The sequence below is a fragment of the Halichoerus grypus genome, chromosome 6 (genome assembly GCF_964656455.1).
Source record: "Halichoerus grypus chromosome 6, mHalGry1.hap1.1, whole genome shotgun sequence".
NCBI classification, from domain to species: Eukaryota; Metazoa; Chordata; class Mammalia; order Carnivora; family Phocidae; genus Halichoerus; species Halichoerus grypus.
This window is the reverse complement of record NC_135717.1, coordinates 126,691,790-126,718,876: the sequence shown is the minus strand read 5'-3', so window position 1 is coordinate 126,718,876 and position 27,087 is coordinate 126,691,790. Positions and strand designations below refer to the sequence as shown.

The window sequence follows — 27,087 nt, the reverse complement described above, 5'->3', positions numbered from 1 at the left end:
CAGATAGAAATCTCTGAAATTATCAATGCATTTAAGTTGTGAGCAAAGCTGTTGCATATAGACAGTGAAGCTGTACACTGCACAGTACCAAGGAGGGCCTCTCACATAGATTACAACGTGGAAGATGCCCAAGAGCTGTGCAGCACACAACCCGCACAAGCAAACATGGCACTCCCAAAAAGGAAGAGCACCAGCCAGCCAGAGAATTGGCTAGAGAAGTGTAAACAGTTCTTGAATCATGGATTCAAATTAAGAGAAGTTCTTTAGGAGACAGTTAACAAAAAGTATTAAAGAAAGGTCAAAAAAAGACTTTGTTAAATCCCGAATGGGTGGTAAGGAATAGTAAGTATGGCCTTTTTAAAGTTGGCTGTCAAAGGAAAAAAAAAACCCAAAGTATGGTATTTGGAGGAAGTTTATGGTTTTTTTTTTTGTTTTTAAAAACAGGACAGATTTGGGGAAGATGACACTGGAAAAGAAAGAAAAAGAATGAACTGTTAAAGTGAGTGTCTACTATATGTGTGCAAGTATGGTAGGCATTTATATGTATGTAGAAGGGAGGAGATAATGAAAGAAAAAGCAGTTCTAGGAAGCACTGGGATAAGTAACATTGGTAGAGAAATTGTCCTTTATAGCATAATGATCCAAAAGAGAAGGATGGATATGGTCCACAGGTGAAGCTGAAGTATATCAACACTTTTTAAGTGTTGTTACAGACATTACGGATGAATGTTACAGATCACTTATCTATTCTGATTCCAACTTCTGACTAGATTACACATAGCCCAATCTACCTAACATTTGTGGAGTTAATTTAGGGGTTGACTAGTCAGTCTGTGGATTATAATCTGAGCCCTTTAGCTCTATTTCTTTGATGTAATTTGGAAATTACACTGTTCCTCAGCAACTCTGCTCGAGTGGCTTTTTAAGGAGAGGGGAGAAAAAAATTACGCAGGATATTACACACAGACTAGATACTAAGCCAGTTATCAGGCGTTAAACTGATTTTGGCTAGTTTGGGCTAGGTGTAAGGTAGGGATCCATTTCTTAAACAAGACAGAAAACAGTAAAACATCAATGTGGCTGATATTATTTCCTGAAGACAGAAAATCAAACTTCATGCTGGACAAATGCAATATTTGAATTGTCCTATTTCCAGTGTTTCAACTAAAAGCATGCAATTCAAGGCTGTAAGTTGAACTTTTTACTTCAAGAGAAAAATACAACTTGATAAACTAATTGAATATTCTTGATAAATTAACTAATAATTAACTTACATGAAAACCTAATACCATATTGAGCAACCAAAATACAGAAATGTTAAGTCTGAATGCTGACATAGCAAAACAATTAAAGATTTGTATAGGTATTTTCAAATCTGGCATAAAACAACCCAGTGCTTTAAGATCTAACATTATAAAACAAGAATTATCTTATTAAGAAAAACAAGACCAACCTTAAACCTACCCATTTCTAACAGATTAATTCTTAGAGAAAAAGAAAAATTTAAATCTCTCTAAAAATTAAACACTTTTACTGTGGTGAGATTACAGTTCAACAAGCCCTTTGTTGTGTGCCTCTCCTATGCCAGGCAGTAGGTTAGGTATTTAAAGATAAATGAAAAAGAGTTTAAGAGAATTTATATATAAATTGCTTCTCATAACTTTATTTGTTCCTTATTTTGACTGTTATCAGTGGTATTTATAACATAAAACATTCCATTTTAAGAAAATAAAATTAGTTACTTTTCTTCAGCGATTATGAATCCCAGTACCAAAATTGCAACCCATTTTATTTTCAACTTATTATAGAAATTTCCAAACATACACAAGTCCTCACGTACCCAGTACCAGAGTGTACACTCGGTTTCAAAAATTATTAACAACCTGCCACTTTTGTTTTATCTTTATCCCCTTGACCTCCCCCGCCCCATGTTTTTGCTGGACTATTTTAAAGCAAATCCCAGACATTTATTTCACCTGTATTTACACACACACACACACACACACACACACACACACACACACACACTGGAATATTACTCAGCCATAAAAAAGAATGAAATCTTGTCATTTCCAATGACATGGATGGAACTAGAGGGTATTATGCTAAGTGAAGTAAGTCAGTCAGGGAATGACAAATACCATATGATTTCACTCATATATGGAATTTAAGAAACCAAACAGATGAACATAGGGGAAATAAAAGAGAAGCAAACCATAAAATAGACTTAACGATAGAGAACAAACAGGGTTGCTGGAGAGAAGGTGAGCGGCAGGATGGGCTAAATAGGTGATGGGTATTAAGCAGGACACTTGTTGTGATGAGCACTCAGTGTTATATGTAAGTGATTAATCTCTGATTTCTACTCCTGAAACTAATATTACACTTTATGATAACTGGAATTTAAATAAAAACTTGAAACAAACAAAAAATTACACTATATATCCCTAACAGGTAAGAGATCCTTTCTGATACCACTGTCAGATCCAACTGAATACTCTGTTCATGTTCACTTTTTTCACCAATTGTCTTAAAAGTATCTTTTCTGGGCGCCTGGGTGGCTCAGTTGGTTAAGCGACTGCCTTCAGCTCAGGTCATGATCCCAGAGTCCTGGGATTGAGTCCCACATCAGGCTCCCAGCTCAGCGGAGAGCCTGCTTCTCCCTCTGACCCTCCCCCCTCTCATGCTGTTTCTCTCTCTCTCTCTCAAATAAATAAATAAAATCTTTAAAAAAAAAAAAAAAAGTATCTTTTCTTGGCGGAGAAAGATGGCTGAGGAGTAAGAGACCTGGATTTCGTCTGGTCTCAGGAATTCAGCTGGATAGGGATCAAACCATTCTGAACAACTACGAACTCAACAGGAGGTCGAAGAAAAGAATAGCAATAACTCTCTGAACAGAAAAGCAGCCACTTTCTGGAAGGTAGGACGTGCGGAGAAGTGAATCCGAGGCGATATTCGGGAACATAGACGGCGGGGGAGGGGGCCTCCGTCGACCGCTTCTGGCAAGTGATAGAGCCGTGGAGCACAAAATCGGAACTTTTATAAGTCGGCTCTGCTGAGGGACGTCGCTCCAGTGGCTAAGCGCTGGGTGAAACCCTCGCGGGACACTGGTCTCAGGACCCTCGGGGTCACAGGAAGACCGGGGGTGCCTGAGTGCGGCAGAGCTCCCAGGTATCAGAGCGGGGAAGCCGGCTGCAGAGACGGAGCCGAGGCGCGGGCTCTCAGCTCGGGGTTGCCATAAACGGTGATCCACGGCACAGTCGGGCCACTGCTCCTCCAGCAGGGACCCAACGAGCGGCAGATCCGGGGAGACTCCCCTTCCTCCCCTGGGAGGAGCAGCGCGGGAGCGCACTGCAGGGATCTGCTGGGTTTGGAGACTCCACACCGAGTCGGGTGTCAGAGATAGAAACGCTCGGTCACAGGCCGCGTGAGCACGGAGTGCGGCCAGAGCAGGGAGATGGGACTGACTGACTGCTTTTCTCTGGGGACGCACTGAGGAGCGGGGCCCCGAGTTCTCGGCGCCTCCGGGGTGGAGATTGGGAGGCCGCCATTTTCACTCTCGGCCTCCAAAGCTGCATGGAAAGCTTGCAGGGAACAAAAGCTCCCGAGAGCAAACCCGAGCAGATTACTTAGCCCAGATCCGGCAAGGGCGGGGCAATTTCGCCTCCGGCAAAGACATTTGGGAACCATGGCAACAGGCCCCTCCCCCAGAAGATCAGGGAGAATAGCCAGCCAAGACCAAGTTTACTGATCAATGAGAACGGCAGAACTCCAGCGCTAGGGGAATAATGCACATAGAATCCATGGCTTTTTTACCATGATTCTTTAGTCTTTCAAAGTTAATTTTTTCTTTAACTTTTTCTTTTTTAATTTTTCTTTTTCCCTTTTTCAACCAACATCAATCCCTTTTTTGAAAAAAATTTTTATTTTTCATTTTTAGAGTCATATTCTATCCCTTCATAGTAGTTACCCTTATTTTTGGCATATATATATAAGTTGTTCTCTCTTTAAAATTTTGAGATAGTTTCTTCTAACAGATCAAAATATACCCTAAATCTCTAGTGTATGGTTTTGTTCTACTCTCCTGCCTGATCACATTCTCCCCTTTTTTTCTTTTTTTTTTTTTAAATCCTCTTCTCTTTTTTCAAACAACTTATCAATTCCTTTTATAAAATTTTTTATAATTTTCATCTTTACAGTCATATTCCATCCCTTCATCATATCAACCCTTATTTTTGTACATATATAAGTTTTTCTTTCTTTAAAATTCTGGGAGGCACTTTCTTCTAACAGACCAAAATACACCCAAAATCTAGTATGTGCACTGATCTATGCACCAGCCTGATCATATTTGATCATATTCTGTTTTTTTTGTTTTGTTCTGTTTTTGTTTGTTTTTATCTTTTTCTTTTTTCTTTCTTTCCCTTTATTTTCCCCTGGGTTCAGGTCTTTTCTGATTTGTTTAGAGTATATTTTCTGGGGACGTTGTTCCCTGTTAGCATTTTGTTCCTTCATTCATTAATCTATTCTCCTCTGGACAAAATGACAAGACGGAAAAAATCACTCAACAAAAAGAACAAGAGGTAGTACCGACTGCCAGGGACCTAGTCAATATGGACATTAGTACGATGTTGGATGTAGAGTTCAGAATCATCACTTTAAAGATACTAGCTGGGCTTGAAAAAAGCATGGAAGTTATTAGAGAAACCCTTTCTGGAGAAATAAAAGAACTAAAATCTAACCAAGTCGAAATCAAAAAGGCTATTAATGAGGTGCAATCAAAAATGGGGGCGCTAACTGCTAGGATAAACGAGGCAGAAGAGAGAATCAGTGATATAGAAGACCAAATGATGGAAAATAAAGAAGCTGAGAAAAAGAGAGATAAACAACTACTGGATCACAAGGGCAGAATTCGAGAGATAAGTGATACCATAAGACGAAACAGTATTAGAATAATTGGGATCCCAGAAGAAGAAGAAAGAGAGAGAGGGCCAGAAGGTATATTGGAGCAAATTACAGCAGAGAACTTCCCTAATTTGGGAAGGAAACAGGCCTCAAAATCCAGGATGCACAGAGAACCCCTCTCAAAATCAATAAAAATAGGTCAACACCTAATAGTAAAACTTACGAGTCTCAGAGACAAAGAGAAAATCCTGAAAGCAGCTCAGGAGAAGAGATACGTAACCTACAATGGTAGAAACATTAGATTGGCAAAAGACCTATCCACAGAGACCTGGCAGGCCAGAAAGGACTGGCAGGATATATTCAGAGCACTAAATGAAAAAAATATGCAGCCAAGAATACTATATCCAGCTAGGCTGTCATTGAAAATAGAAGGAGAGATAAAAAGCTTCCAGGACAAACAAAAACTAAAGGAATTTGCAAACATGAAACCAGCCCTACAAGAAATATTGAAAGGGATCCTCTAAGCAAAGAGAGAGCCTAAAAGCAACATAGACCAGAAAGGAACACACACAATATACAGTAACAGTCACCTTACAGGCAATACAATGGCACTAAATTCCTATCTTTCAATAGTTACCCTGAATGTAAATGGGCTAAATGCCCCAATCAAAAGACACAGGCTATCAGATTGGATTAAAAAACAAGACCCATCGATATGCTGTCTGCAAGAGACTCATTATAGACCCAAAGACACCCCCAGATTGAAAGTGAGGGGGTGGAAAACCATTTACCATGCTAATGGACACCAAAAGAAAGCTGGGGCGGCAATCCTTATATCAGACAAATTAGATTTTAAACCAAAGACTGTAATAAGAGATGAGGAAGGACACTATATCCTACTTAAAGGGTCTATCCAACAAGAAGATCTAACAATTGTAAATATCTATGCCCCTAACATGGGAGCAGCCAATTATATAAGGCAATTAATAACAAAATCAAAGAAACACATTGACAACCATACAATAATAGTGGGGGACTTTAACAGCCCCCTCACTGAAATGGACAGATCATCTAAGCAAAAGATCAACAAGGAAATAAAGACTTTAAATGACACACTGGACCAAATGGACTTCACAGACATATTCAAAACATTCCATCCCAAAGCAACGGAATACACATTCTTCTCTAGTGCCCATGGAACATTCTCCAGAATCGATCACATCCTAGGTCATAAATCAGGTCTCAACCGGTACCAAAAGACTCGGATCATTCCCTGCCTATTTTCAGACCACAATGCTTTGAAACTAGAACTCAATCACAAGAGGAAAGTCGGGAAGAACTCAAATACATGGAGGCTAAAGAGCATCCTACTAAAGAATGAATGGGTCAACCAGGAAATTAAAGAAGAATTTAAAAAATTCATGGAAACCAATGAAAATGAAAACACAACTGTTCAAAATTTTTGGGATGCAGCAAAGGCAGTCTAAAGAGGACAGTATATAGCAATACAAGCCTTTCTCCAGAAACACGAAAGGTCTCAAGTACATAACCTAACCCTACACCTAAAGGAGCTGGAGAAAGAACAGCAAATAAAGCCTAAACCCAGCAGGAGAAGAGAAATAATAAAGATCAGAGCAGAAATCAATGAAATAGAAACCAAAAGAACAGTAGAACAGATCAACGAAACTAGGAGCTGGTTCTCTGAAAGAATTAACAAGATTGATAAACCTCTGGCCAGACTTATCAAAAAGAAAAGAGAAATGACCCAAATCAACAAAATCATGAATGAAAGAGGAGAGATCACAACCAACACCAAAGAAATACAAACAATTATAAAAACATATGAGCAACTCTATGCCAGCAAATTAGATAACCTGGAAGAAATGGATGCATTCCTAGAGATGTATCAACTACCAAAACTGAACCAGGAAGAAAGAGAAAACCTGAACAGACCTATAACCACTAAGGAAATTGAAGCAGTTATCAAAAATCTCCCAACAAACAAAAGCCCAGGACCAGATGGCTTCCCAGGGGAATTCTACCAAACATTTAAAGAAGAATTAATACCTATTCTTCTGAAACTGTTCCAAAAAATAGAAATGGAAGGAAAACTTCCAAACTCGTTTTATGAGGCCACCACTACCTTGATCCCAAAACCAGACAAAGACACCATCAAAAAGAAGTACAGACCAATATCCCCAATGAACATGGATGCAAAAATTCTCACCAAAATACTAGCCAAAAGGATCCAAGAGTACATTAAAAGGATTATTCACCACGACCAAGTGGGATTTATCCCTGGGCTGCAAGGTTGGTTCAACATCCGCAAATCAATCAACGTGATACAATACATTAACAAAAGAAAGAACAAGAATCATATGATCCTCTCCATAGATGCAAAAAAAGCATCTGACAAAGGACAACATCCTTTCTTGATCAAAACTCTTCAGAGTATAGGGATAGAAGGTACATACCTCAATATCATAAAAGCCATCTATGAAAAACCTACAGCGAACATCATTCTCAATGGGGAAAAACTGAGAGCTTTCCCCCTAAGGTCAGGAACGCAGCAGGGATGTCCACTATCACTACTGCTATTCAACATAGTATTTGAAGTCCTAGCCACAACAATCAGACAACAAAAAGAAATAAAAGGCATCCAAATCAGCAAAGAAGAAGTCAAACTCTCACTCTTTGCAGATGATATGATACTTTATGTGAAAAACCCAAAAGACTCCACCCCAAAACTGCTAGAACTCATAAAGGAATTCAGTAAAGTGGCAGGATATAAAATCAATGCACAGAAATCAGTGGCATTCCTATACACCAACAACAAGACAGAAGAAAGAGAAATTAAGGAGTCGATCCCATTTACAATTACACCCAAAACCATAAGATACCTAGGAATAAATCTAAGAGGCAAAGAATCTGTACTCAGAAAACTATAAAATACTCATGAAAGAAATCGAGGAAGACACAAAGAAATGGAAAGACGTTCCATGCTCATGGATTGGAAGAACAAATATTGTGAAGATGTCAATGCTACCTAGAGCAATCTACACATTCAATGCAATCCCCATCAAAATACCATCCACTTTTTTCAAAGAAATGGAACAAATAATCCTAAAATTTGTATGGAACCAGAAAAGACCCCGAATAGCCAGAAGAATGTTGAAAAAGAAAAGCAAAGCTGGCGGCATCACAATTCCGGACTTCCAGCTCTATTACAAAGCTGGCATCATCAAGACAGCATGGTACTGGCACAAAAACAGACACATAGATCAATGGAACAGAATAGAGAGCCCAGAAATGGACCCTCAACTCTATGGTCAACTAATCTTTGACAAAGCAGGAAAGAATGTCCCATGGAAAAAAGACAGTCTCTTCAACAGATGTTGGAAAAATTGGACAGCCACATGCAGAAGAATGAAACTGGACCATTTCCTTACACCACACACAAAAAGAGACTCAAAATGGATGAAAGACCTAAATGTGAGACAGGGGTTCATCAAAATCCTAGAGGAGAACACAGGCAGCAATCTCTTCGACCTCACCGCAACAACTTCTTCCTAGAAACATTGCCAAAGGCAAGGGAAGCAAGAGCAAAAATGAACTATTGGGACTTCATCAAGATAAAAAGCTTTGCACAGCAAAGGAAACAGTCAACAAAACCAAAAGACAACCGACAGAATGGGAGAAGATATTTGCAAATGACATATCAGATAAAGGGCTAGTATCCAAAATCTATAAAGAACTTAATCAAACTCAACACCCAAAGAACAAAGAATCCAATCAAGAAATGGGCAGAAGACATGAACAGACCTTTTTCCAAAGAAGACATCCAAATGGCCAACAGACACATGAAAAAGTGCTCAACATCGCTCGGCATCAGGGAAATCCAAATCAAAACCTCAATGAGATACCACCTCACACAAGTCAGAATGGCTAAAATTAACAAGTCAGGAAACGACAGATGTTGGCAGGGATGTGGAGAAAGGGAAACCCTCCTACACTGTTGGTGGGAATGCAAGCTGGTGCAACCACTCTGGAAAACAGTATGGAGGTTCCTCAAAAAGTTGAAAATAGAGCTACCATACAGTCCAGCAATTGCACTACTGGGTATTTACCCCAAAGATACAAATGTAGGGATCCAAAGGGGTACATGCACCCCGATGTTTATAGCAGCAATGTCCACAATAGCCAAACTGTGGAAAGAGCCAAGATGTCCATCGGCAGATGAATGGATAAAGAAGATGTGGTATATATATATACAATGGAATATTATGCAGCCATCAAAAGGAATGAGATCTTGCCATTTGCTGTGACGTGGATGGAACCGGAGGGTGTTATGCTGAGCGAGATAAGTCAATCAGAGAAAGACATGTATCATATGACCTCACTGATATGAGGAATTCTTAATCTCAGGAAACAAACTGAGGGTTGCTGGAGTGGTGGGGGTGGGAGGGATGGGGTGGTTGGGTGATAGACACCGGGGAGTGTATGTGCTATGGTGAGTGCTGTGAATTGTGCAAGACTGTTGAATCACAGACCTGTACCTCTGAAACAAATAATGCAATATATGTTAAGAAAAAAAAAAAAAGAAGAAGATAGCAGGAGGGGAAGAATGAGGGGGGGAAATCGGAGGGGGAGATGAACCATGAGAGACGATGGACTCTGAAAAACAAACTGAGGGTTCTAGAGGGGAGGGGGTGGGAGGATGGGTTAGCCTGGTGATGGGTATTAAAGAGGGCACGTTCTGCATGGAGCACTGGGTGTTATGCACAAACATCGAATCATGGAACGCTACATCAAAAACTAATGATGTAATGTATGGTGATTAATATAACAATAAAAAAATTAAAAAAAAAAAAAGTATCTTTTCTCCCCAGTTGGTTGATTTGAATCAGGACCCAAAACAAGTCCATACATTTGCAGATCAATTTTGATAACTTCAAAAGCCCTTACTTGCTCCTGCCAGCTAACTTCTCCTCTGGTTTCACCTTACAGTGACGAAATTTATTTTACATTTGAATGATTTCTGTATCTATTCATATAGTTAACCTTGACTCATGTGTATTACTGCAAATTGCTCAAATCCTTTTTGGATCAAACCAGGGAACAAAAAGAAAAAAAAGAAAGAAAATATTCAATAATTATTTGTGAGTACCTGTGCGTATCAAGCATCTATATAAGAATCGTAAACTTAAATTATATTCATTTTTGCATAAAATATACTGTCTAAATTTCATAACTTCAATTAAATCTGGATATAGCTTTTAAATTTCAAATCTAACACTAGTTACTGAACTCAACTGTGACCATGCTTTTGGCAAAACTTGGAGACATGGTATGGGTAACTAGATTGAAATTATCTTTCCACAACAGAAAGTTGGTACAGTGTCTAGTGGAAGGAAAGATTGATTTAATCCATGTGCATTTTAAGCATTTCAAAGGAGTGTGCATATAAACTCAGGATCTTAATGAGTATTAAAATGAGAAACCTCAAAGTACAGTCATGGGGAGTGTGTTTATGTGTAGGCACAAGCATTTCTAAAAAGGATTTGGAGTTTGGATAGCTAAAATAACCAGAAAAAAAGCAGTTCATTTGGTAAATAGCACACAGGAACTTCCTTTTAACATTATTATGATGCCTATCTTTAGGTGACAAATACCTAGGAAAGGAGGTATATATTCAAATAACAAAAAAACTAATATGGCACCAGATTAAGTTTATACTTAGTGTTTTGGTCACCAATTTGGTATTTTGTTAATCGGAACAACACAGATGGCAGAGAGACAATGTATGAGTAAGAACTACTAGCTTAGTTTTCCATTTGATTATTTTTGGCCTCTCATGCCTTATGTAGTTAATTTTGGATTCTTCTTTGGATGTTTTCTAGCCCATGAAAACTGCCTTTTCACAATCATCAATGACCCTTAACTTTTATTCACAAGATACTTAATCACATGTCTTTTGTCAATATTTTTGAATTAATGAAAATGTCTGAATGTGCTTACTCCCACAAGAGGAATTTAGGTTTTTTTCTGTAATATTAATAATCTAAAGCCATTCTTTGAAATAACTATACCTAAATAAAACCATACAGAAAAAAATTAATTGTACAACTTAGTCAAAATTTAATAAAGTTGTGTCTCAGAAGCTATGGCTAAGGGATAAATTGTTAACATTCAACAAACTCTGGAAAGTAAGGGATATAATCTATTGATTAGGTTTCTTGTCTCTTTAGGAACCGCTATGCTTTTACAATTATTCTACTTTAAAATATTTTTTTAGAAATACAAGATTTAACTAGGCATATATCTCCCACTGAATAATTCTACTATGTACCTGATGCCAACATGTCAAATTTAACAGAACAGAAAACCTCGGGTTAAAACTTTTCTAAGGTATTACTGCAAAACACTATGTTTTGAGAGGTTGTAAGAAATCAGAAAAACTAGATTAGAAATGCAAGTTCTGAAAAAAACTAAGCACTTGAGTATTTTAAAAATATAACATGAATATAAAGACGTAAATTTCAAATCACATGGTATCTAGCAGAAAAATCCAGACAGAAAACTCTTGAATATTTTTTTGGTAGCTTTAGATTTCTAATACAGATTTTGAGTTGTTTCAGGGTATGTGCATTTTTGTAACTACAGGACTACATGTTTTAAACAAAATTGTATTTTACCCTTAACATTTTTTAATATTTAGCATTTCTTCTCCATCAAGTAGCACAAAAATTTAGTTTTAGCTGAGGATATATGGTCTCAATTCTGATAAAACTGGGCCCAGGACATTCTTCTGTTTCAGGAAACATATGCCTACTTGTTCATAAGTGGCACCTAAAAATGCAGATTCCTGGGCCCAACATAAAGATTTATCTTTATATTCTGTTCATCCTATGGTGGTCCACACAGTAAATATTAAGAAACATTACCTACAAAATTTCTCAAAATGTGATCCTAAGACCAAAAGCATTAGAATCATCTGTGAACTTACTAGAACCGTTAATTCAGGAGCTCCACTCCACCCAGTGCGCTACCAAATCAGAAATTCTGGTGATGGGGCCTAGGAAACCATTTTTAACAAACTCAACAGTGATTCTTTCTTCTATCACCATATTACAACTTGTAATGTTTTTCCTTCAACTTTTGATACTCTATGTAGGAACTGGTTATGTAGTAAGCAATATGAGCACTGGACAAATCCCAGGTTAGTGATATTTATTAGAACTACTAGTATCTTCACACCATGTTGAGGACCAGGGGTTATATCCTGACAGATAAAATAGCAATTTTGAGTTTATAAAACAGAATGTTCTCTCTCTCTCTATATATATATATTTTTAAAGATTTTATTTATTTATTTGACAGAGAAGACACAGCAAGAGAGGGAACACAAGCAGGGGGAGTGGGAGAGGGAGAAGCAGGCTCCCGCTGAGCAGGGAGCCTGATGCGGGGCTCGATCCCAGGACCCTGGGATCATGACCTGAGCCGAAGGCAGACGCTTAATGACTGAGCCACCTAGGCGCCCCCAGAATGTTCTATATATTAATATCTTGAAATTTCTTTCTTGAGGGCCTAAGATTACAAGCCCTCTGCTGGAGTTAAATTTGTCTAAGTTACAAGTGCTTATAATGTGACTTCAATAAATACATAGAATTCCACTTTTTAAAGCTGGCATTCATCCAGAAAAAATAATGTGCATGCTTACTTTACTTATAGACATATAAATAAAAGAAGTGATAATTCTTTAAACTTATTTTTCTAATCTGTACTATTTTCCTCTACTCTAAGTCCTTTCGTTACATTCTTAAATACATTTTCATGTAATGTGTTGTTTTAAATTTACATAAATAGTACTGAATTAAAAATCTCACTTTGTTTTTTCTTTTCTCTCAACTGTATATTTTAACCGTATCCAGTTTTAAAGATCTCACCATTGTTACTTCTACTTGCTGCATTGGTACTCTACAGCATACCACCATTCATTTTTCTCTCTTTCCTTTTTTTCTGGGGGGGAGGGGCAGAGAGAGAGGGACAGTGAGAATCTTAAGCAGGCTCCACACCCAGCATGGAGCCCCATTCTGGGCTCAATCTCACCACCCTGAGATCATGACCTGAGCCAAGACCAAGAGTCAGACTCTTAACGGACTGAGTCACCCAAGTGCCCCTCTTTCATTTATTTTTTAGAAGATTTCTGCTTGGTTTCTGTTACTGTATAGCAGTTCTTTCTACATTATAGGTATTATTCTCATGTAGGTTTTAGATATTAAAAAACTGACATTTGACCTTTCACTTCAATGTATGGTTCCTATAACAGAAATACTTAATTTTGATGTTATCAAACCCACTAATTTTCACATTATGTTCTCTGTTCCTAAAATACAGATATGCTCTGAAATTTCTTATGAGCTTTGACGTTTTACGTTTCTTTTTTTTTTTTTTTTAAAGATTTATCTATTTATTTTAGAGTGCAGGTGGGCACACACAAGTGGGAGAGGAGCAGGGGGAGAGAATCCTCAAGCGGACGCCCTGCTGAGTAAGCAGCCCAATGCAGGGCTCATCCTCTAAGATCATGACCTGAGCTGAAACCTAGATGTGGATGCTCAACAGAATGAGCCACCCAGGCGCCCCCAAATTTTATATTTTTTGAGTTTATCATGTGTAAGGTAGTGATCCTGTTTTTTTCTACAAATAGCTAGCTCTCCTAATAAAATCTAAGCACCTATCTGCTTTAAGCAATCTGTTTCTTACTCCCTAGGGGTGCCACTTAATCAAGTTCTCATATATACATGAGGTGTTTTTTTTTTTTTTTTTGAGCTCATTAATTTATTCCAGTGTATTTGGTCTTTCTTTTGCTAGCATCATACTGTTTTCATTATTATAACTTCGTAGTAATCCTCACTGTCTAACAGGTCCAGTACTTCCTTCCTCTTCTTTATTGAAAGTGACTTAATCTTGGACCTTTATTGGTAAATGTAAATTTTAGAATGAGTTTGTGAAGTTTCTCACACACACACAAAAAAAGTCAGGATAGAATTTTTAATAGGAGACAGTGACATGATAGATTTAGAGAAACAGGCATCACTAGGTTAAGGCATATTGTACATGATAATCTTTTGTCTTTTAGTAAAGTTAGTTATTTCCCATGAAGGTTTTATGCATTCCTAATCAGGTTAATCTTTGTTATACTATTTTTTTTATTATGTTATGTTAATCACCATACATTACATTGTTAGGTTTTGATGTAGTGTTCCATGATTCACTGTTTGCGTATAACACCCAGTGCTCCATGCAGTACGTGCCCTCTTTAATACCCATCACCAGGCTAACCCATCCCCCCACCCCCCTCCCCTCTAGAACCCTCAGTTTGTTTCTCAGAGTCCATAGGCTCTCATGGTTCATCCACCCCTCCGATTTCCCCCCCTTCATTCTTCCCTTCCTGCTATCTTATCTTCTTCTTCTTCTTTTTTTTTTTAACATATAATGTATTATTTGTTTTAGAGGTACAGGTCTGTGATTCAACAGTCTTACACAATTCACAGCGCTGCTATTTTCTAAGTGGGTTACTAATGGTATATAGCAGGGGTCAGAAATCTATGGCTCACAAGCTAATTCCAGTTTGCCATATTTTTTTGTAAATAAAGTTTTACTGGAACATAGTCACACCCATTTGGTGACATAATGTCATAGTTTGAAAGCAGCTATATTGGTAGAGTTTAGTTGAGTCAGGTACCATATGGCCCACAAGCTGAAAATATTATCTGGTTCTTTATAAAAAAGGCTGCTGACCTCTGGGTATAAAAACATATTAATTTTTTATAATATATATTAAAAAAAGAGAAGATATCAGGAAGGGAAAAATGAAGGGGGGAAATTGGAGCGGGAGACGAACCATGAGAGACTATGGATTCTGAGAAACACACTGAAGGTTCTAGAGGGGAGGGGGGTGGGGAGGATGGGTTAGCCTGTTGATGGGTATTAAAGAGGGCACGTACTGAATGGAGCACTGGGTGTTATACGCAAACAATGAATCATGGAACACTACATCAAAAACTAATGATGTAATGTATGGTGATTAACATAATTTAAAAAAATGAGATTAAAAAAACATTAATTTTTATAATTTCTTAAAAGATTGTATTTGAGAGAGAGAGCATGCATGAGTGGGGGAAGGGGCAGATGGAGAAGCAGACTCCCCACTGAGCAGGGAGCTAGACATAGGGCTTGATCCCAGGACCCTGGGATCATGACCTGAGCCAAAGGCAGATGCTTAACCGACTGAGCCATCCAGGCGCCCCTAATTTAACAAATTTAGTCTTAGAGAATCTTGCTGAATTTTCTCAGGTTTAGTAGTCTGCTGATGGGTTTGGGTTTCACGTAGATGACTGTATCATATGCAAGTAGTGAATTTTTTTCTTTTTTTAACTTCCAATCCTATTTGGTTTGTGTTCAAAATTTCTCAATATAATGTTTGCTACAGACTTTGGGTATATGGACTTTATTGAGTTAGGAGAATTTCCTTTTATTCTTAGTTTCCAGAGAGTCTTTTCATACACTGATGCTAATTTCAAAAAAAAAAAAAAAAAAAATTTTTTTTTTGTATTCTAATAAACTATCACTGGGCAATTTATGACATTCTATTACATGGTATTAGGCACATTTTATAGTAAGTAGATACTTAACTTTTCATGCTTTGAAATTTGGGTTTCCTATTACTCTGGGTGATTCAGTGAAGAATGGAACTCTTTACTTCAGCACATTTCTAGCAGTGCTTTCATTCACCAACATTTATTGTGATATGGTGATAAAAGAAAATAATGATTTATCCTCCAAGTGAAAAATCAATAATCTTAGGTAGAAAAGATCTCTAAATCCTTAGAACTCAAGGTACTTATCAAGGCACAAGCAACTTTGAAATTTCAAAGTACTATATAACTATAACAAGTACTTAACAATCTAAAGATGAGCTAGAAAAAAAAAACAAGAGTCGTTCTAATCTAAAGACTAAAAGTAAATATTCACAAAGAAAACATTTCTAACTTCTAAAACTTCATCAATCAAGAAATTTATATGATTCTACCATGTGCTTTCAATATCTTCTTAAACTAAGTTCTACCCTTAAATCCTAAGTGGAGTAATATAAAATGTAATTAATATACTTAGTACAGACTCATAAAAAATTTAAATGAAAAAACTTCACCTAAGATAAAAAGGATAGAGAACCACTCATTAAAGGTGAATTTTATTTTTTTGTTGTTTTTTTCCAAGTAACATTTAATAACAAGGTAGATAACATATACTTATCTAACTTGGTACTTTTATAACACTGACGCTAAAGCAAAACATCCTGTTCATTGGGTAAAAACGGCCTACTTAATGTGTGTACACTGAAGTGCAATTTAAAAAAATACTGTAATTATAATTTCAGAACTTCAGAATTTTAGCGTCAGTGTTCTCTTTTTTTCATATGGGAAAAGAAAATGCTTTTGAAAATCATTTGAAGCTTGGACAAAAATTCCAGAGCTCTTCTTAGGACCACTCTGTAGAGTCTTCATGATTCAGATGACACAAGAGAAGCTTCAATTCAGCCTTTTCAAGAAGACATTCTGGCTCTCATGATCTCATCAACCAGGAGAATGTTGGTGGCAATCACAATGCAGGACTGTGTAAAGCTATTCTTTACACAATAGTTATCCCATATGTCTACATCGGCTGCTACCACTGGCTCACCTGTATTCAAGTCCACACCCACAAACTGACCTGATTCTGAATGTTCTGCTTGAACTTGTGTTTCCTGAAGGTCAAAACCAGAGTTCTGAGCAAGAACCTTGGGAATAATGAGCAATGCATCAGCAAATGCTTGGACTCCAAGCTGGGCCCTGCCCTTTACAACGGGCTTATATTTAATCAAGGCTTTTGTTATTGCCACCTCCACTGCCCCAGTACCTAGAACTACAAAGCCATCATCAATAGCATTTTTAACAGCCCTCAAACCATCCCTTATTGCATCTTTGATTTGAGTGAGTGTGTGCTTATTTGGTCCTTTGACCAATAACATGATGGAGTGAGGATTGTTATTTTTATTTTTTGTTTTTTTATTTTATTTTATTATTTATTATTGTTATTGTTATTTTTCAATAAAGGTGAATTTCTCTTCTCCCAATGTATACTCACAGACAAGTCCTGCATGTCCAAAACAATCAGGATTTAGGTCATCAAAAGAATTTAGAGCTACTCCACCACAAGCAAGAGTAAGAGTCAGCCTTTCCATATTTCTCCTTTTAACTCTATGCAAGAGCATCTAAAGAAAAGGGGTCAATTCCCTTTTGAATGAATCTTTTATCTGAATCACACAGACTTTCTTTTTCAGTTCTATTATTTTTTAACTCTATCTTCAAGGAATTTTCTTTCAGCTTTTACAAGTTCCTCTTCTTCTGAACTCTTATAAAAAAAGAATTCACTTCTGTTTTTTCATATTCTAATGACACAGTGCACGTGAGGATGTATGCATCTTCTTCTTCTTCTTTTTTTTTTTCCCTATCAGGATGTGTGCCCCATGGTCTAAACAAGACCTCTGATTAAGCTTGTATCAGTTTCAGTTTCTGTTTCATTTCCATGATCTCAAACATTAAAAGGTCAATAGGTTCACCTTGTTTTTTAATGATGAAAATGAAGTCCACTACAGCTTCTATTAAGGTATCAGGAAGTTCAGCATGTACTTTAGGAGGTAGAGATGTTCTGGCCACATTTGTAAGTGTTTCCCAGTCCATTTCTTTGCTTACTTTCACTTGTTCCAAAAACTGAAGTGCCTTTTCCTTTGCAGCTTCAAGTCCTTCTGTTATTATTCTGGGATGAAGACTTTCAGAAATGTAGAGATCCACCTGTTTCAGTAGCTCTCCAATGATTAAGACATTGGAAGTGGTACCATCACCAGTTATGTCATCCTAGGTTGTTTCCACTTTGGCTATTAAGGAGGCTGTTGGGTGTTGAATTTGCATTTCATGAAGCAGCATATTGCCATCTTCAGTAAGCTTGATGTCTCCAGCACCAGAAACAAGCATCTTCATGGTGCCCTTAGGCCCCAAGTTGGTCCTCAGCATGTCCTGCAGCCCCTGGGCCACACTGATGTTAACCTCCAGTTCCGCCTGGGCTTGGGCCACCCTGGCCTTGGGGTTCAGGGTCTTCAGGGCCTCCACAGCTAACCAGAACGGGAAGAAGAGGACACCTGGTGTGCAGAGTGCCCAAAGCTGGCTCAGCGTGGCCATGCATTTCAGTTTTAAAGATCAGTTTTCTTTTATTTGCTAGGTTAGCAATTAATAAAAAATTATTTTTAATTTATTCAAGAATCATTATTTTAAGGATTTCAAAATATAGGTTTACAATCCCTTATCAGAAAATCTGAAATTCCAAAAGCTCTGAAAATTTAAAAATTATTTTATAATTCACTTGAGGGCAATCTAGCCTAAACTGATACGAAACTATTTATAGTCCTTTAAACTACTTAGTGTGAGTATTTGCAGAATATTAATGTGTTTGATTAAGAGAGTCCCCCTGGAACCTATAGATATATTAAAATAATAGGTGGCATATGCACCATATTACTTTTCAAAGGTTTGAAAAGTTTGAAATTGAAATACAACTAGCACTAAGTGTTTTTGATAATGGAGTGTAGATCTGATCATTCTAAAACCATTAAAAATATTTTCTCCCATTCTGTATGTTGTGTTTTCACTCTGTTTATTGTTTCTCTTACTGTGCATAAACTTTTTAGTTTGATGTAGTCCCATTTGTCTATTATTACTGCTTTTGTTGCTTGGGTTTTGGTGTCATATTCAAGAAATCATTGCCTGGACAGACATGATGATGCTTTTTCACTAAGATGTCTTCTAGGAGTTTTATAGTTTCAGGTCTTATTTTTAAATCTTTAAGCTATGTATTTGATAAAGGTTTAATATCCAAAATATATAAGAAATTCCTACAATTCAATGGCAAAAAACCCCAAATAACCAGATTAAAAAGTGGCATACAAATGGTCCACAGGTACAGATGCTCAACATCAGTAATTATTGGGGAAATGCAAATCAATCCACAATGAGATATCACCTCATACCTGTTAGGCTGGCTATTATCAAAAGAACAAAAGATAACAAGTGCTCTCAAGGATGTGCAGAAACTGGAACACTTACTTGTATACTGTTGGTAGAAATGTATAATGATGTGGCTTCTATGGAAAACAGTATGAGGGTTCCTCAAAAAATTAAAAATTTTAATTAAAAAAATTAAAAATAGAAGTACCATACAATCCAGAAATCTCACTTCTGGGTATATATCCAAAGGAAATGGAATCATCTCAAAGAGATACTACATGCCCATGTTCACTGCAGTACAATTTACGATACCAAGATAGGGAAACAACCTAAATGTCCACTGATGGATGAATGGATAAAGAAAATGTATATACATGCAACGAAATATTATCCGGACTTTTTTTTTTTAAGGAAGTAGGTCTTTTTTAAGGAAGGAGATCTTGCCATATGTGATAACATGGATGAACCTGAGGGACATTATATTAGGTAAAATAAGCCAATCATAGAAAGACAAAAACTACCTGATTCCACTTATATGAGATATCCAAACTAGTCAAATACTCATAGAAACAGAGACTACAATGATGGCTGCCAGGGGCTAGGGGAAGGGAGAAATGGGAAATTACTGAGCAATGGGAATAAAGTTTCAGTTACATAAGATGGATAGATTCTAGAGATCTACTATACAACAATGTGCTTACAGTTAACAATACTGTATGGTGCACTTAAAAATTTGTTAAGAGGGTAGATCTCAAGTTAAGGGTTCTTACCATGTTAAAAAAAAAAGTTAAAAGATTTCTAATTCTTTCATCCCTTGTTTACCATCAGAAGCAATTCTTACACTCCTCTATCTCTACTTGTGCTTTTATATTCTAAAACATTTAAATAAATAAAAATATTGTTTTCATATCAAATTCATTTTGATAGAGTATTCTTTAACAGATACTTTAAAAAAACACAAAAAGCTTGAAAAATATTAAACAAAATGGTTAATAGTGATTTGACATATTAGACAATGCAACATAATATTTACAACACATGTACACTGTACCTTATTCTAAAAGAGATTTGATTTGGAAGGCTTTAAATTATAGCATATTAATTTAAATACAAATTCACATAACTTCTATACTGAGAATAAAGTATTAAAATATAAAGCAGGTATATATACTTGCAACATACAATTGGCTATCTTCTATCATTCTGGATTTTGTTATCTGAAATCAAAGCCTTCAAAACATGCAATCAGCCATAAAAAGTGGGAGCACTTACTTAGGAGCAGAAGGACCCCTTGGCCATGTTCCATCTTCATTTTTCTGTTCTATCACTAACACCTGTAAATATGACACAATAGAAGAGTGTTTTTCCTGAAAAAGTTAAAGTTAAAATAGCTTTAGAAGATTAGCTGGATACACTAAGAAACTAAAGTAAATCTGGAATTATTTAAAGGACAGAGTAGACTAGGTGAAGAGGTATTTGCATTTTGATGCCAAAGCTGGGCAAAATAAATAGAATATAAATTCCTTGAGTTTAGGGAATATGTTTTCTACTTCTTTTCTATTTGCAGGCTATAACATAGTACTATGCAAAAAACCCCAGATGCTCAATAAATGGTCACATTTGTTAAAAATACTGATGTATAATCTTGGCTAACTATTATTACGCAAATCCTGAAAAACAGTGGCACAGATAATTCCAAATTACAGATTATACATAATTTATTTGGGGCTTTAAAATTTGCCTTTATTTACATTATTACTATGTAAATTATAGAATCTTTTAATGTATAAATGATAGAGCCACATTTGTGAGAATCAGATTCAAGTTCCTTACTGCAGCATGGTTAAGGCAGAAAGCAACTCTAATAAATGTAAAGTACAGGGCAAGGCAGAGCTATGCTTTATTCTAAAATATAACAGAATCCTTCCTCTTATCTTCTTGTTTAAAAAAGCCTTTTTTCCAGTTTTTGCTATGGGTGAGTCTGTGCAAAGAAAAGAAACTAAGCAAAAATAACTAAATAAGCAAAAGAAATTATGTGATAATGTCAATAAGAAGTTAATAACCAAATTTCCATGGGAGAAGTATAACATAAGAACATGCCTTGAAATAAATTCAAGGCATTACAAATTTGAATACATTCTAGATATTCACTTTCAACTCTTTTTCTTAAAGTTTCAATTTTGTAACCTACTCGACATACTCTTGGTAAAATACTTTTGTGGACTGAATGTTTCAGGCCATTTATAAGTTGGCATTTGGATCCTAACCATGTAAAATATAAGCCTGTTTCAGAATACATACAACAAATGATAAAACTGATCAATAGAAAAATTCATGGAACCAGCTTGTTCAAAGAGTACACTAATTAAAATATTAAAGTTATCAGAGAGGGAGACAAACCATAAGAGACTCTCAATCAAAGGAAACAAACTGAGGATTGCTGGAGGGGAGGTGGGTGGAGGGATGGGGTAAGTGGGTGATGGACATTGGGGAGGGTATGTGTTGTAATGAGCACTGGGTATTACATAGGACTGATGAATCACAGACCTGTACCCCTGAAACAAATAATACATTATTTGTTAATTAACTGAATTTAAATAAAAAAGGAAAAACAAATTACTATTTCCTACATTCAAAGAACATGTATGAAGTATACATAGCATATAAAGAATAAGAACACTGTGTACTTACTATCCTAATCCCTCCCTAATCATATTACTCATCCCTACCTATCACATACAATTAATCATTCTCCTCAATTTTCTGATATCATTCTGATATAATCATATATTTATGTATTTTTGTAGATTTATAAAACTGAATTTAGTAAGTGATTTTTAACTGAAGAGTTTTCCATTACTGCAACTTATTAAGATATCTAGATATGAACTACATATATATAGAGAGAAAACATGCCTTGAAGTACATTTAAAGCATTACAAATTTGTGTGTGTGTGTATATATACATACTTCATACTATGCATATATATGTGCATATATATAAACTTCATAGTCATTTGGAAGACAAATCAGTTACAAAATGAAAAGACTTTAGTTACAAGGAATTTCAAAGTTATGCATTTAGTATCATTGTAGTGTGCTTTTTAATAGGTCCTAAAACTGAAAAATCAAATAAATAAATAAAGTTGAACCATAACAATTTAATTCCTTATATATGTCAAAATTTCATGTTTTTACAATCATAGATATTAATATTGAAGGCCATCAGAAATGTTAATATTCACTCCTTTACTCAAATATTTTATTTTATTTAATTTATTTATTTATTTTAAAGATTTTTATTTATTTATTTGACAGAGAGAGAGACAGCGAGAGAGGGAACACAAGCAGGGGGAGTGGGAGAGGGAGAAGCAGGCTCCCCTCTGAGCAGGGAGCCCGATGTGGGGCTCGATCCCAGGACCTTGAGATCATGACCTGAGCCAAAGGCAGTCGCTTAACCAACTGAGCCACCCAGGCGCCCAATATTTTATTTTCTGAATGAAGTTTTGCTCATGGTTAAAACTTCCAAGATGAGAATTTTCTTAGAAAGTTTTCAAAATTAAATTAAATGTGTGTGTGCGTGCACACACACACACTTAAGGGAAGAGAAAGAGATAAAGACCACCATTTTGGGAGGGAAACTCTTCAATAATGTATCTTTGTTTTATTTTCTGATGTTTCATTTTACTTTAATTTCAGTAAAAATTTTAAAAAGTCCAGGACAGGGGCACCTGGATGGCTCAGTTGGTTAAGAGTCTGACTTTTGACTGAGGCTCAAGTCATGATCTCAGGGTTGTGAGACTGAGCCCTGAGATGGGCTTTGCGCTCAGTGTGGAGTCTGCTGGAAATTCTCTTTCTCTCCCTTTGCCCCTCCCCCTGCTCGCTCTTGCTCTCGCTCTAAAATAAATAAATAGATCTTAAAAAAAAAAAAAAATTTCAGGATAATGTTTAGTTCATTTATCATCAGTCAGAAAATAACTTGCAAAATCTGGAAAATTTAAAGCATGTTCTTTGAAACATTCTTATTTTGAAAGATCAAATGTTAGTAAGGATATTTAACCTTCTTATTATTAAAATAATATACTGTCACCTGTAATCTGATAAATGCATTCCTAGCAAGAACATCAAATTACTTAAATTCTCTAAGCCTCAGTTTTCTAATGCACATGATGGATAGAATAAAAACCATTACATAGGCTCAATCACTGAAAAGTTTTAAAGAAATGATTCTATGTATTCCAAACTGTACTCCTGGAACTATCTCAAGACCTACAGATGGTAACTAAGGAGTGAAAGAGGGAATTGGCTGGCTAAGGAGCGGGGTGTTAACTAACCATGAGAGTTCCGAGTTCCTTACTCCAGCTTTAATCAGGTTAGCTCAAATTTTGATTATAATACACAGTACTTTTTGCAAGATTTCATGTAAGACTATAATAGCTAAAATAAGTCTGAAAATCACTGTTTTTTTTTTTTTTAAGATTTTATTTATTTATCAGAGAGAGAGAGAGCACAAGCAGGGGGAGCAGCAGCAGAGAGAGAAGCAGGCTCACCGCCAAGCAAGAAGCCCGATGCGGAACTTGATCCCAGGAGCCTGGGATCATGACCTAAGTCGAAGGCAGCTGCTTAACCGACTGAGCCACCCAGGTGTCCCATGAAAATCACTGTTTTTATAGCCTATTACGATACATGACATATGGTAGACATTTACTAAAAATTAATTTCCTCAGTTGTTCTGGATTTTTTTCACAACTTGTATCATAATACTGATGTCAATAATAATTTTTTAAAAGATTTTATGTATTTGAGAGAGAGAAAGAGAGAGAGAGAATGAGAGAGAAAGAGACAGGGGAAGGGGCAGAGGAAGAAGGACAAGCAGATTCCCCACTGAGCAGGTAGCCAGATGCAGGGCTCAATACCGGACCCTGAGATCATGACCTGGGCTGAAGTCAGATGCTTAACTAACCGGGCCATCCAGGTGCTCCTGTCAATAACTATTTTTAATAAAACAGAACAAAATAAAAATCTCCATATATCAGAGGACCAGGCTGTGTTAGATACTAAAAATAAAAACAAAAATAAATAGACACGAAGTCCTAAAACAAGGAACTCAAAGTCTAGTGGAGAAGCCCAACATATAAATAAAGTACATAATGAATGACACAAAAGACATATACATAAATCATTATGAAGTTAAGGGAGTAATTTTTTCCCCAAAGTAGAAAACTCCTTATGCCTCAAATACATATTGAGAAAAACAGATCAGGAAAGGCTGAAGAGATGAGGTGACATTTGAGCTGGAATCTGAAGAATGAAGAATGAACAATCTGATCTGATTAGACTACATGATAGAATGGAGTGGTTAATTTGAGTATTTTGATGTTTAAAAGGACTTTTTGCTGGAAGGATGCAGGCACTGGGAAGAAGGCTACAACAGGCAGATGGAATAACACAGATGAAAGCACAGGAGTTGGGAATAGCATAGTATGCTTAGGGAACTATAAGCAGTTCAGTTTGGTATTGTATGAATCACTGTATAAATCATGAGGCAAGGATAATCTAAAGATGCTGGAAGACTAGCCACAAGGTCAAACCTTGACTTACATGCTGTGTTAAGGTGCCTGGACTTTATTCTACAATTGTTAGGGAACCAGGAAAGGTTTACAATAAAGAAACATCGAGGTTTACATTTTAGAAAGAGTGTTCTAACAGAAATACGGAAGACTGAGAATGGACATACAAAAGACTAGACGCAGAGGGACCTGTTAAGACACTACTGAAAGACAGGGCTGAGAATGGAATAGATTAATTCAAGAAATATTTAGAGGGTAGAATCAGTAGGACTTGCTGAGTATGTCTAAATGTCTTCATTTCTTAACACATTCATTTCTTTGGATTATATTATAAAGAAAGACCAAATTGGAGGTTGATACCTTACCAGGGCCTGGCAAACTACAGTTCACTTAGCTCACTGACTGCTTTTGTAAATGAAGTCTGTTGTTTACATATAGTCCATGACTTTTGTGTTACTACAATGGAAGAGTTGTAGTTGTAACAGAGACCATACAGGCTACAGAGCCAAAAATATTTACTATTTGATTCCTTATAGAAAGTTTGCTGACCCATATTATTATATTAGCTGTTTTATTGATGGAAAATAATTTCTTTTTAAAAAGTAGGTTATTCTCAAGCTCAAGGAGGGAAGCAAAATTTACTGCTAGTGATCAGCAGGAATAGGGAAGAGATGAGTTAGAAAGACGAAGCCAGAGACAGTAGAACCCATTATAGATTGTCAAGATATTAATAAAGTTTGTGACTCCAAAAAGCTTCATGTATAGTATGCTTAAAATAAACAGTACTGCTAAACAATACCTGTCCTTGGTATAAACCAGCATCCTGAATGGTGCTGTCTGGTTTATTCAGTGGTTCAAATGTATTACTCATGTATTTGTTCCACAATCTGGTCTCCTTTTCATCTGGAATATTGAAGATTTTTCTTATTTCCTTTTCAATTGTATCTAGATTTAAGGAGGAAAGATATATAAATATAATAAATATTTTAAAATATACCACACATAGCTAAGTGCTCACTAGCATAAAAATCCTAAATTTAAAATACTGATATAATAGCAAGAATAGATGAACAAATATGTAGGACATATATAAAGAACAATAAAGACAACCCGGTGTGCTTTTTAGGAACAAAATGGTAATTATAACTCTGACAGATAATTACTTGGGGAAACTAAGATCTCGCAAGGGAGAAGAGTTCAATCACATAACACCACAGTATAATTTATATTATACAGGATGACCTTTAACTATTTACACACTATAAATTCAATATATCTTCTGATGATATGTTTATGATTTAGAAAAAGTATGAGTCAGAGATGCTATAGATAGAAAATATTTTTAACTGTAATACAACCAATTTTAGGTTATTTACAGTTTGAATAGTTAACTAAAATTAAATAGAATATATGGACACAAAGGAAAGTGCCTACTTTGAAGGGATGTCTGTATTTGTAAAAATTTGTTTTCACAGTAAAACTATGTATTTTCCTTATTTCTAAATCATTTATGTGAGTGGAAAAAGCCTTTTTTAAACTGGAGCAGCTTAACTTGCTATAAAATAAGACACAGGAGTACCCACATATTGGAGAGTAGAGATGTAATTAAGTTTCAGTGCCACAAAGTTACATGAATCTTTAAAACATGAAAAAGAGATATTAGAAAATATTATTAAATCTACTGAATTCTGGTTAATAACTTGCCTGCCTATCTTAGACTCAAGAAAACAGTAAAACACCTAATGACATACGAAGAATTATAAAATACTTCTACATTTTAGAATACCTGGTTAGTTTTGGAAAGAAACATTAAAATACTAAACCTAATAATACATGTTCTCTGAAGAAATCCTACATCATGAAATCCTACATCATTAAATTTAGTCTAATAATACTGTTTATGCCCTATTTAGCAGCTGAAGTTCTTTAATAGTCATAGTCAATGAGATTTTCATTAAGGTATTAAATAAATAGGAAATCTTAAGGTGGATCTGAAAACTTAAGAGCAAATTAGCCAGAATATTTAAATAATTACATAAAATATACTAACAGTACTGCTTTCTATTTTGGTGGATTTTTTTTTTTCTTTTTATTGAAGTGTAAATGCACAGGTCATTAGTATATAATGATAAATTTCCAAAGTGGACACACCCACATAACCAGCACACAGATCAAGAAACAGAACATTATGTAGGAAGGAGGCTAGAGGAAGAAGCTGAGGAAGGCAGGTCATTTTAGTCTTTCTAATGAAAATGAGTACTTTTTTCCTGATTGCATAAATAATTCTTGCTCATTGCAAAAATTTAGAAAATATAAATAAAATGTCTATAGAGAGAGCCACTGTTAACATTTGTTTATTTCTTCTTTCAGACACTTATCTATTAATATACACAGATATTTACATATGTAATACAATACATACAGACATGGGAATTTCCTCTTCATTGAGTTTTGTAAACCACTCACATATTGGGGAAGAATATTACAGGCAGAAGAAAGGAGTGCAAAAGGCC

General features: G+C 36.0%; 1 protein-coding gene and 1 pseudogene across 6 annotated transcripts in view; both read right to left on the bottom strand.

The window, feature by feature from the left end:
• The window catches only part of USP15 (ubiquitin specific peptidase 15), a 125,134-nt gene that overhangs the window by 54,106 nt on the left and 43,941 nt on the right, over positions 1-27,087 (bottom strand). For all 6 annotated transcript variants that reach the window (XM_078076207.1, XM_078076208.1, XM_078076209.1 and 3 more), the window contains 2 exons: positions 25,374-25,519; positions 20,277-20,338 (listed from right to left, as the gene is read on the bottom strand). In XM_078076207.1, coding sequence (XP_077932333.1) covers positions 20,277-20,338; positions 25,374-25,519 — 208 coding nt within the window. The remainder of the gene's footprint in view (positions 1-20,276; positions 20,339-25,373; positions 25,520-27,087) is intronic.
• Positions 16,144-18,250, bottom strand: LOC118555023 (T-complex protein 1 subunit zeta pseudogene; annotated as a pseudogene).